The sequence below is a fragment of the Corvus hawaiiensis genome, chromosome 3 (assembly GCF_020740725.1).
Source record: "Corvus hawaiiensis isolate bCorHaw1 chromosome 3, bCorHaw1.pri.cur, whole genome shotgun sequence".
Taxonomy (NCBI): domain Eukaryota; kingdom Metazoa; phylum Chordata; class Aves; order Passeriformes; family Corvidae; genus Corvus; species Corvus hawaiiensis.
Window position 1 is genome coordinate 120,262,873 of NC_063215.1, and position 12,553 is coordinate 120,275,425.

The 12,553-nt window shown below is 41.4% G+C and overlaps 1 protein-coding gene across 1 annotated transcript in view; it reads left to right on the forward strand.

Annotated features, from left to right (window-relative positions):
- Window positions 1–12,553, forward strand: part of PSME4 (proteasome activator subunit 4) — a 43,995-nt gene that overhangs the window by 5,435 nt on the left and 26,007 nt on the right. The window contains exons 2-10 of the mRNA XM_048297757.1: window positions 458–598; window positions 1,090–1,206; window positions 5,592–5,636; window positions 6,276–6,425; window positions 7,131–7,194; window positions 9,385–9,459; window positions 9,577–9,699; window positions 10,111–10,203; window positions 11,144–11,409. Coding sequence (XP_048153714.1) covers window positions 458–598; window positions 1,090–1,206; window positions 5,592–5,636; window positions 6,276–6,425; window positions 7,131–7,194; window positions 9,385–9,459; window positions 9,577–9,699; window positions 10,111–10,203; window positions 11,144–11,409 — 1,074 coding nt within the window. The remainder of the gene's footprint in view (window positions 1–457; window positions 599–1,089; window positions 1,207–5,591; window positions 5,637–6,275; window positions 6,426–7,130; window positions 7,195–9,384; window positions 9,460–9,576; window positions 9,700–10,110; window positions 10,204–11,143; window positions 11,410–12,553) is intronic.

Here is a 12,553-nt window from a genome sequence, read left to right on the forward strand (position 1 = left end):
AAAGACTTGAAACACGTTTCTTTTTTCAATCTCAACTTAAAACCAGGAAACACTTCTTCTGGAGTGAGTCTGATGGACCTACCCTTGCTGAAGATAGTGGGACACGCCACCAGCAAAGCTCAGTGTCTAAATCAATTATTTGTCCTTACTGGGAACTACTTGATCTGAGTTTGATTTGATACTTTGTGGGTTGTTTTTTTTTTTAGCTTCTGGATTCTGTCCTGTCCATGAGCTTACAGTAGTTGTAGAATCTTATAGGGCTGTAAACTTTGTCTGGTCATTCATTTTCTTCATGTAATTGCAGTTGTAACTCTTCCCTTGGTGTGTGTCTTCAGTTCTTACTTCTTGGACTTGAGAACCAAGTTTTAGTTTTGTTTCATTAAACAGCAAATCGGAGGGATTCTGGCTCTGGTCTTGGATAAAATGGGATGTTTAAAATATTGTGTTTGGTTTGCAGATACATCCGACTATATGGGAGAAAATTCAGCAGGGAGGATCATGTGCTGTTCATCAAACTGTTGTACGAGTTGGTGACAATTCCAAAGCTGGAGATCAGCATGATGCAAGGATTTGCACGCCTGCTGATCAACCTGTTGAAGTGAGTACATATTTCTGCTGACTGTGGAAACTTCTGTCTCAGAACAGCTGATCTCTTGCTCAATGTTGTGCCTTTCATGTAGCAGAGTTCTTACAGGTTGCTTCACTTATCTGCCCTGTACAGTGCTCATGGTTAAAGGGTTCTCCTGTGCAAACACCTGTCAGAGCTTTAGGAGTGGGACTGAAAGTGGAAGAATGCCAGTTTTGCCCCTATCAAGAAAACCAAACAGCTCAGAAAGCCAAGAATTAAGGCTGAATCTCAGCTAGGGAGAAGATGAAAACTGGCTCACAACTTGATAATGTTTATTTCACTTAGTCAGGAAAAATCTTGACAGTGTCACTTATGCTGAAGGCTGCCAGTGGCCAGCCTGGTCCTGCCTGCCCTTCCTGCAGTTTGTGCCAAACTGGGAGCAGGGATGGGGGTATTCCCACGTGCAGTGTGTCCATGTCAGTGTTGAATCCTGAAGTGCTTGATGTTTTGTTTCCTATTAGGAAAAAGGAACTGCTTTCCAGGGATGATTTAGAGTTACCTTGGCGACCACTCTATGAAATGTTGGAAAGGATATTATACTCCAAAACAGAACATCTGGGATTAAATTGGTTTCCCAAGTAAGTTCACGTTTTAAAACATTTGATAGGCCTATAAGTACCTGCTTTGAAGTACAGTGCAATGTGCTTTTAATATCTGGAATTCGATCCATGGGAAATATCCTGTTCCTATTTTCATGAGGCACCTTTCAATAATTGCATGCAGGGCTGCACCAAATCATGTATCTCCTTCTGCTGGTGGCTTGTGTTTGTCATGCTGTTTCTTTCTTTATGAATGTGATTAATTTTTAAATACACTGCAACAGAGGACTTGCTCAACTTATTTTAGGGTGATAACCCACAGTTTAATAAATTTAGTATGAAATATTTAATGATCTTGTCATGGTTTAAACCCCAGCTGCCAACTAAGCCTCGCTCGCTGCCCTTCCTGGTGGGATTGGGGAGAGAACTGGAAGGGTAAAAGTGAGAAAACCTGTGGGTTGAGCTAAAGATGGGTAATAATGTGAAGAAAATTAACTTACCCCAGCCAAAACCTGCACAGAGACTAAGTTAAATGTATGCTGTTCTGTTCTATAACACAGTAACGTTGTGGGGAAAAATATACAAATGGTACTGTCCTTCAATATTTGTACTGTAATCATTCCCAGGATCTGGAATCCAGGTATAAATCAGTCTGCACTCCAAGAAAAATGAAGTATCTTCTATAGGAAATACATGTATTTGCTCAAAGTGATGCCATGATAGGGAGAAATCATTTCTTTTCTCCAGTTAAGAATTTTAGACATGTTCTATTGATTTTAAAAATGAAAGCTTGTTTTCTTTGCTTTCTCTGCACTGTCAATTCCTCTCCATCTGTCATATTTCCAGACTTAAAATTTTCATAATTATCCCAGTCAGAAAAGGTCCTGCTCTATAAATTACAGATTATAAAAGATAGCACATAGATGACACATTATCTTTGGTTGAATTGAAACTTCATCAAGAAATGCAGGAGAAAATGCTTCATTTGCTTTTAAAAAAATAATTTTCTGAATGATGCTGGAGCACTGCCACTGATTCCTGCGGGGAAGATCCTATTGCTGATAAGGGACGTGAACAGGAAATACATGGAGCATTTCAGGCTGAATTTCTCTTGTGGCCGTGTAGCTGAAAAAAATCAGTTTGCTAAATTGAATTATTTTGGTAGTTGTAGGTAAGATGTGAAAGAGCAGAGCCTTCCTTGGTTTATTTTGATTTTATTTTTTAATTTTTGCACCTGCAGACCTTGCTCTGGGGGGATGGTGTTGAGGAGCTGCTCACTGTGTAGTGGGGAGGGACCTTTCCCAGGAGGATAGAGGAGGTAAAGCAGGAAGGACGATTTCTGTTGTGATGGTCTGACTGAAGCATTCAGCTTTTGTTAACTTTATTCCATGTCAGGCACTCCATGCAGTGCGATTCCTTCTCATACAGTGCTCATCCTCTTTTTGAGGGGTATCTTTTTGGTGGAAGTCAAGGCTTTAAAAGCTGATTTGTAGCTGTTTAATTTATCTCCTGTTTTAATTGAATTTTATTTTTGTTTACGTTCAGTTCATATCGACCAGGCTGGTCTTCACCTAAAACATTTGTGCTTAATGTGTTACATAGGTGGTAAGAATGATTTTTTTTTTTTTTTTTTTTTTTTTTTTTTTTTTTTTTTGACCTCTGGCCAATGCATGCTCTGTTGGACTGCAACACTGTCACACAGGTGGAATTCTCTGCATAAATAATTGTATTTGGAAGCCCAGTGTTAACCTGACACCACTGCTGATGATGAGAATGTCGCACTGGATGTAAACCGTGCTAATTGGGGACCCAGGCAGTGTGTGTGGAGTGGCTCTCCAGGGCTCTGTTCTAACTAATTTAACCAGCAAATACATTTCAGGGGTCAAATGAGAGGTAAATTTTGCTTTGGAGCAATTGTTGTGTGTGATTATGGATAAAATCACCGTTGATGCAGGAGCATGTTACGGGGTGAAGGTACCTTCCTCTTAAATCCGATGAAATCATGGAAAGTGCTTTAGCAGTGAGGTAATGGCTTCTGGAAAATCCACCCAGCAGCAGCCTTGGGACTGTGAAGAGCTTCTGTGTCAAGAGTTCGCTTGGAATTTTTGCATGGAAACAGTATCGGGAGTTTTGGTGTATGATAAGTGCAGAAAACTGGTGGAAGTGGCAGTGGGATCGCAGTGGGGTTTGCTTTGTTTGGGTTTTTTTTAGAAACAAGGGCTTAGTTGTACTAATCCAGTGAGAGATGGCTCACTATAGTTAGGAGATCACTAAAATAATTTGTGGAACTGTAGCTGGTTGCTCTTTCCATTGTCTTAATTTAAGCTCTGTGGTGGAGTGTCCACTTCAGGACTAGAATTTCTCTTCAGGCCTAGAATTTCCCCTCTCCTGAAAAACTGAAATTTGTCTTTTACTGCTTTTTGATAATGTAATAGTCAGCAGTGTCAATTTATATGTTAATAATTTTCTCTTTGTAAATGCGGGGGAAAAATACCCCGATTTGCTAATCAGTATCATCCTACCCTTTCCAAAAGAGGAAAATAATCCTGTAGTGCCAAAAAAGATAACAGTTATAGGGCTTAAAAGTGCTGTTGGGTGTGCTTTAATGTATCTCCCCAGCTGCAATGTCCTATCCTTTCCTAACAGTCCCCTGAAGGGAATATTCCAGGATGTCTCCTGTAGCTGGGCTGTACCTGAACACTCTCTTGGATGGAAGTTCCTTGGATACAAAATTGTCTTGCTGGTTTTTTTTTGTTTTCTGGCTTCCTAAATTTGTGATCGTAAGAAAGGAGGGAACATCCTAATTTTTCTCCTTTGCTCTCTCACACTGACAGATGCTGAGATCTGACTGAAAACTTGTTAATTTTAAAAATATGTTGATCTCTGGCCTCAGTGTTTGTTAAAATTCCTGTCCTTCAGGTTTTCCTTAGTGAGAGCTGACTTGAGTGGAGTGATAGTCTGGAGAGAGCTTGTTTGTTTTTGTCACACAAACATTTATCATGTGAATTTTTAATGTTCTTAAGGAATGTTGCTTGTTCGTGCTTTATTTATCTGCTCTAGGAACAACCATTATCTTTTTTCTAATTCCTTCAAGGACAATATTCACTTGAGCCCAGGATCTTCCTGTGCTTCCTGCAGAATTTGATTTTATTTTCATTTAATGATTGGTTGGCCTTTCCTCTCCATATCTTAGAGTCAGTCAGCTCAAAATTTTCTTTCTGGGAGAGGCCCCGAGTTGCCTTTGTCACTGTTGCATAAAATATACATAATTTTGCATCTTCTAGAGCACTGCTTGACCGAAGCAGTGCTCTGAGGGCTGGGTGGGCTTTTGCTGGCTTGCTTTGAGTGTTGAAGGGAATTAGTGATTTATCCACTTTTTATTTCTCCTGGCTGTATGGGATCAGTTTATTTTGTGTAGGGCTGGAGAGACAATAGTACATGTTCAGTATTTGTGTGTCTCAAAATTAATTGATCTTGGTAAAATTCTAAAGATGATACATTTGCATCATTTTTTCTGAGCAGAAAAGCATTTTTTAATGTTAGTTTGGGATGGTGAATGAAAGGGTGCAATATTTCTATTTCTACAGAAAGCATATCTAAAAGATGTAAGAATTTGTTCTGCCAGAACTTTTTTTTTCCATTCAGGGGGTGTTTTTGGGTAAAAGTGCAAGCTAGTCTTGAGGTGGTTGTGTAATAAATGGAAGGTTTGAAGAACGTGACAATTTACTACCTTTGTGCTTGCGTTGGTTGATCACTCCCTGCTCCCTCTCCCTTTTATTCTTTGAGTTTATTCTGAGATTTAGTCTTTTTTAAAGTGGTTTGATGGCATCCTGTGACAATAGGTGTTGAAATGATTTCTCAAATAAGTGTTCTTGCTGTGGATGAAAGCACTTTTAAAATCAGCTGTTACTTGGAAGGTCCCTAATGAGATAACCCTTGATTTGCAGGTAGTTCATGTCTTCTTAGAATCACTGGACAAAACCCCAAACCACGTTGAAAAGGACAAATACGGTGTTTGGAGCCTAAAACCAACAAGTTGCCTTTATTTATCTTACAAATATTCATGAAGTCCACAAACTCATTTTTCTATGTGTTTTCATGTCCCCCAGAAGTCACTTTGCTGGTTGTTCGTGGATAAAATGCAGGATGTCACTTCTATGAAATGATACTAATTCTTCACTTAAATGCAGGAAATACAAGAGTAGTATATGAAAAATAGGACCAGGAGTTGAGCAGAGCAATTTTAATCGTTACATTAAATCTGTGGAGAAGGCAATTAGCTAATGCATGTTCACAGAAGACATCTAATTGCACCAACATTATCTTAGGCTCTGGAGGGAAAGGTCAGCAAATGGTTGTTTATTTTACGCTGTCTCTGAAATGTAGTAATACATTATTTCTAACATTTCCTTTTCTCATTTCAGTTCTGTAGAAAGTGTTCTGAAAACACTCGTGAAGAGCTGCAGACCGTAAGTGTTTCTTTCATGATTTTTTTTTGGTATCTTTAATATTAATTTAGGAAGCAGGGGAGGAAGTGTTTAAAAGACCCCACTCTACCTGTCATTGCTTGGCTGATGTTTAAAAGTTTGGGTTGGAGGGTAGAGACTTTTCTGGGTTTTATTTTTCCTTTTTAACAGCCTTGGTTGCAATAATTCTGTTGTATAAAAAAATGTATCTAATATGCATTTTAAGTACTGCATTGCATGCTTACTTAGTGAGTTTTAAAAGAAATTAAATCACCAGCATTCCTGTAATGTTTCTATAAATGATCCTTCTGCCTGAAGTGATAAATTTTTTTTATGTCGCATCAAAAGTGAGTAATAGTTGTTTGATTTGGACCAGCCTTCACAGTGAAATGGTTTTGCATTGTACCGATTTCTTCTCTGGTTCAACAAGACAAGAATATTTTTAATTGGTGGTCTTAAAATGATGTACCACAATGGCCTTGATTTACCTCTGTTTTGTGAAGGTTTCTGGAGGCCTATTGCCCCTGGGCACACGGCTTTACTCTAAAATGACATATTAGTAGCTAGCTTGCAATATGCTTAAAGAAAGAGCCAAACTTGAAGGCCAGGTCTGTGTATATTCAGTGGTTTCCTTGTTTTCAGGTATTTCCCAGAAGACGCCACTGGGGAAATGCTGGATGAGTGGAGGCCTTTGATGTGTCCCTTTGATGTGACCATGCAGAAGGCCATTACCTACTTTGAGCTCTTCCTGCCCACCACCCTTCCCCCTGAACTCCACCACAAGGGTTTCAAGTAGGTGTCACTGAAGAGTGCTCTGTTCCAAATGCAAGGAATCGTCTTCTACAGGATGATTTGAAGTCACTGGTGGCTTTCAGCAGCTTTTTTGGCAGGAGTTCAAGGCAGAAACACTGCCAACCAGCTTCTTTTGTAAAAGTAACTTGCAGGAATCTTAGTCCTTCTTCCTTACTGAGTTCTGCCTTCTCTAGAGTAAAGCACACAGCAAATCAAACTAAATTGAATTAAATGTAGTTCATAAAGGTGAATTTGAGTCAGGGACTGGTGTGGAGCATTTGCATCCTTGCCCTCAAGTGAATTCAGAGAAGGAGCTAATGACAGCTGTGACCACTGGTCAAAAGGGACAAATCTCACAGTGCAAGGCAGAGGAAAATGAAGTGTGATGTGTTTTTATCTGGTTTACCTGTGTTGGGATGGCAGAGCTGAGGTAGATAAGGAAACTCCTGGGATACAGTTGTGTGAAAGGGGGATCAAAAAAGAGTCAGAGGAGAAATAAAGAAAAAAAGCAAGGACTGAAAGTCAGATTTGGGAATATGCTCTGGGAGGTAAATTCATAAAAGCATGTCCGTGTTGATCCTTGTTCTTGCTGAATTAATTGAGGGACAGGTGAATTCTGCAACCACCTGGCAAAGTGGGGGATAAATATTCAGTGAGGGAGCTGCTTTCTCAGTGTTAAATTATTTTGCTTCTGTTTTCTTTCAGGCTTTGGTTCGATGAATTTATAGGCCTTTGGGTGTCAGTTCAAAATCTTCCCCAGTGGGAAGGGGTAAGTATTTGCTTTTCACCTACACTAGAAGAAATCTTCATTTAAATATTCCTGCAATGTGCTTGCAAGGAATTGAAGCCATACAGTGATACAATGAGGTTTTTTCCCTTCTGCTTTAACTAGTACAAGAAAGCAGAGACAGTAATTTCATTATTGTTAGCAAGCAATTACTGTCTGAATAAATGAGACTGCAGTTGTGCTTGGTGAACATTTTCTAATGGCCAGCTCAGGCAGCTTTTCATTCCAGCCTTGGGAATGCTGGCATTTTCCAGACTGCCTGCTAATACGTAGAATTATGCAAAGTGTAGTTGTGATTTCTAGAAATTACACTTCTGTCCTGTCTTTTAACACATCTTGGATGGTCCCTGATTTTGAGTGGTGACGTTTTGCCTTCACTGCAGTGAGCTGCTGTCATTTTTGAGATACAACAAAGAACCTATACTCCCTTTGGCCAAAAATTGCCTTGGGCTGTATCTTTCTAGCAAATGGTCTGCTCTGTACCTGTGTGCCCCTGATGCACATCCCATGTGAGGAGATCCAAAGCTGGGAAATGAAGACCTCCCTCTGGAGGCAGCCCCAGCAGCAGCTTAGGTGCTGTTGGTGTCAGCTGAGCTGTGCCTTGGCTTTGCTGCAGTGAAACTTGGCCTATCCCCAGGTTTTTTCTCCCTGCTCGGTATGAACATAAGCTCATTGGCCATCTGGCTCCTTTCACTAATCTCCTGCCTGGATACACAAGGAGAACTTCTCCGTGTCTGAGGAGAAAGCTGATTTCCAAACCTCCGTGGTCACACCTTCCATGGCTCTTCCTGCCTTCCATCACAAATCCAGGGAGGCAGCCTTGGGCCCAGCACTTGGCAATTGTCCAGATTTGAACACTGGTGATGCCAAAGCTGGTTTTGAGATTCTGTGTTCACTTTTGTGTTTTCCTGATGGCTTCCCCGCTCCCCCCAAAAAATTGTAATTCTGTCTATTCCTTCTGACAGCACTGTGACAGCCTGCACTTGAGTATCATGATTTAGTTTGTTTCTGTCAAACTGTGTAACAAATAATCATCAGCACTCTTTCACAAGTTATCTCTGATATTTTCCCCTCTTCCACTGTATTCTGACAGTTTGCTTGCTTTTTTTCCCCAAAGCTTTCACTTCTTGTTTGCTTTGCTGTCATGTCCATTTCCTGAAGTCAGGTCCATTCCATCAGGCTGGGATGCAGATAATTAGACACATGGGTTCTGACTCTGCAATCCAATTTAAGCTTCTGTATGCTGCAAGCTTTTCCTCGGCTTGCTTTGGCAGGAATTAGACTTGCTGTTTGAAGGAGAGCTGTGGAATCAATTCCTTGTGTGCATTGTAAGGGTTTTTTTCACTGGGTATTTCCTCAGATCAAGTGAAAAAGGCAGATCATTAAAGAAAATGTAACCCTTGTCTTCAGGCTGTAATCTGATGTCCTGAATTGAACTTGGGGCTTTTCCAAAGCTGACATGTCCTTCAGCCTGAGAGGTGACCTGTTCCTCTGGGCTATCTGTCTCGGAATTTCAGGCCCTTCTTTTTGGCTTTGTCATTGCTTCAAGATACTGATAGAAGCATCGAGAGCCTAGCAGGTCTTTCCTGATTTGGAGAAGCTCCTAAAAGCAGAGTTGGTGGGTGCTGTGCTTTTCACATTCAGGATACAAGAGTGAGACTTCATCTCCTTTTTTTTTTTTTTTTGTTCAGTCCTGATAACTCCCTTTCCTGAGGACATCTTCCAGTTCCCTTTTGGACTCCTGGGGCTGTCTTCTGGTGATGGAGTATCTAATTCTTCATGGGCAGTCACAGACTGCCCTCCCAGCTGACAGCTGATGCCTGTGACCTTTACAAGCCACTGATGTGTTTAAACCGAAGCACACAAATGTGACAGCCAGCAGCACGCACTGAGTAGGATGGATCTTGCAGGAACTAATTGTCCTAAATAGCTAAATATTGGGAAAAGCTAGATGGATGAGTTGGTGGAATTTTCTTTGATGTCCCTGTATAAATGTTATTTTAGGCCAGTGAAACATGTCTTGGTGGTTCTGATGGAGTGAAATCTCCCTTCCCAAGTGCTTTACTGCCATGGGTAGCTTTTATCTTGTGTATGTGAAGTAGCTGGTGGGCTTTGCATCTTTTATTCTCAATATATTCTAATGAATATTCCCTTTTTTCTGGTTATTTTCAGCATTTAGTCAATCTTTTTGCTCGCTTGGCCACTGACAACATTGGGTACATAGACTGGGATCCATATGTACCAAAGGTAACAATGCTCATTTCATGACATCCCTTACTTATCTTGCTAGGCGGGGTTGGTTTTTTAAAACATCTTTGGATTTGAAAATTAACTTATGCCAGTGTTTGTTTTTCTTGTCGTCAGATTTTTACTAGGATTTTGAGGAGTTTGAATCTGCCCGTGGGAAGCAATCAGGTGGTTGTTCCAAGATTCTTAACAAATGCTTACGACGTAGGACATGCAGTCATGTGGATCACAGCCATGATGGTGAGTAGCTACTTCATAAAATGAAACAAAAACTAATGCAAAGCTTGAAACATGTATTTAAGATGAGTATTTGTTCTGCCGAGCTCACTGCAGAAGTGTGGTTTTAGGCTTTCTTTTTTCCAAATTGTGTTTTCAAGTCCATCCTTCTACTGTCAGTGTGGAACAGGGCTGGAAAGGTTTGTTTCACAGCTGCTGCCTGTGGCATTTTGGAAAGGAACAGGCACCTGTTTTAGTGTGAGCCTCAGCAGATGGGATGGAGAGAACTTGCTCTTAGTGCTGAGCTGGGGGTGGGATGTGATTTGCTGCTTTGAGGTCTTGCTGTGGGGAGAACAAACCTGTGCCTCATGCTGCTGTTACCTGTTCATTTTATCTTGGCCCGTGTGATGAAATTCTGTGGTTTCTCTGTTTCAGGGTGGACCAAGTAAGCTGGTGCAGAAGCACTTGTCTGGCTTGTTCAACAGCATTGCCTCTTTTTACCATCCCTCAAATAACGGGCGCTGGCTGGTGAGTTGAGTGGTTTGAGTGTCCAGACAAGAGCTTGGGCTGGGATTTCAACCTTTCAACCTTGTGTGCTCCAGATTGTCTGTTGATCTGTGGTGCTTGCAGACTTGAATTATCATGGTCCATGATTGCACTGTCATTCAAACCATGCTCTTTATTTTCATGGCAGTGCAGAGGTCCAAAACAAGACATCTAAGTCTGATATAGCCAGGAAAAAGAAGTCAGCACTTGAAATGAGGGTGACACACACCATCAGTATTACCTGTGTGATGGAGGTTTTTTTCTTACTGATCTACTGTCTCCAAGTTATCAAAATCTAGGATGGGCCTTGGAGCAGCCTGGTCTTGTGGAAGGTGTCCTTGCCCGTGGCAGGGGCTTGGAACTGGATGAGCTTTGAGGTCCCTTCTCACCCAATCCATTCTATGATTCTATTAAACAAAGCAAACAGGATTTTTACTGCATTGTCTAGTTTGAAGCATAACATTTAGATGGTGTAACTAGTGGAATCTTCTGTTAAAGAATGTGAGAATCTCCCTGTGACAGCTGATGGGAAATAGAGATTAAAACAGCAAGGCTGGTCACAGCAGTGCCAAGGGAGCTGGCTTGTTCTTGAGTAGGGTGTTTGCTTACACTGAAGGTACAGAGAATGCTCCCAAAGATGGCCTAATTACTGGTTAATAATCTTGATTCCTGACTGTATAATTTTTATGTGATTTTCATGACTTCTGAAATCATGCGACAGTGCTGGCAGCACAATTACTGGTATTTTGGGAAATGAAGTTTAGCAATAAATCGTGAATGCTGTATTTTAGAGCTCTTCCGAGTTTTCCTTTATTGTGGTTGTGTAATTCCAAGATCTTGCCTTAAAATTTTTTGTTGTGCCCTGAGCAGCCAGGTTGTGCTGCTGCCATGCCACTGACCAGCGTTTCTGGTCTGTTCCCAGAACAAACTGATGAAGCTGCTCCAGAGGTTGCCCAGTGGTGTTGTGAGGAGGCTGCACCGTGAGCGCTACAAGAAGGTGACCTGGTTAACTCCTGTCCCTGAGAGCCACAAACTCACGGACCAGGATGTGACAGACTTTGTGCAGTGCATCATCCAGCCTGTTCTCCTGGCAATGTTCAGCAAAACTGGAAGCCTGGAGGCTGCCCAAGCCCTGCAGAACCTTGCACTGATGCGTCCTGAATTAGTAATTCCACCTGTACTTGAGAAGTAAGTTTTGCAGGAACATTGCAACTTCGTGTGCCCTTCCCAAGAAATAAATAGGAAAAGCAGTCGTATTAAATAATAAACTAATTGCTTGCTGTGAGCGAATGCCTGCAGTGAGAGGAGCTGCTGATACACCCTCCTGAGCAGTCATCTCAGAACTGGGAGCAAGGGAGGACTCAATTTTTTATTTCAATTCATTTGATTTGTTTTGTTGTTTGCTGTTTGGTTTTTCTGATCACCTGGCAAGTGGAATAGTTCTGGGAGCTGTTGACAGCTCGTGTGCTTTAGGGTAGGCAGTCCTCAGGTGGCTTGCATTTCTGGGAGCATTTTGTATCAGATAGTGGGTGGATCAGTTGAAAAAGCAACTTTGCATCCTTATTCATAAGTCACCTGGTAGGTTCCAGATACACGGGATGCTTGTGTAGCAATAAGGATATGTTTTACATTTCTGTTTGGTTCCGAGCATGTTGCAGGTTGTTTAAAATCACTGGCATTGCTGACTTTGTAGTTGCCAGACTGTGTGCCTCTGTGAAATACTTGGTTTGTGCTGTTTTTAATGCCTTAGTGCCTGAAATTGCCAAAGAAAAATGTTGCTCCTTCCTTCTCCACTGAAAGCTTTCCTCCTAGCCCCCATCCATGTTCCCTATGCAGTCTTTTGTATTTTAACAGAACAGCAGAGGAATGAGTTTGATTGAAGAGCCCTTCCCGTGTTCCACACCACCCTTACTCAACTGTTTGTAAAAACTTGATAAATCTGCTCTTTTACAAAACATCCCAAGCCCAGCAGTTCCAAGCAGGACAGCAGTGCTGAGTAGGGCTGCCCTTTCTTTTTGAGAGCAGACCCAACATCTGCTCTCTGTAGTTCAAACTATCCCTGGAATGTTTGCCTTGGCTGCAGTTCCAGATTATTTGGGTGTGCTGTGCTCTGGGTGACGGAGGGCAGTGGTAGCAGTGTGACTCCTCTCTGAACTGGAGGCTGTTGGTAACAACAGGAAGTGTTGCTATGCAGTTTGCTTAAAAAGTATTAATTTAAAAAAAAAAAAAGGTTTAAAAATCACAGTAACTTCCCGGGTTTTGATAAAGAGGTCTGGACTTTGTAGTAATATGAAGAGATCCCTTCTCGATTTAGAGGCAGCCAAGGCACGTT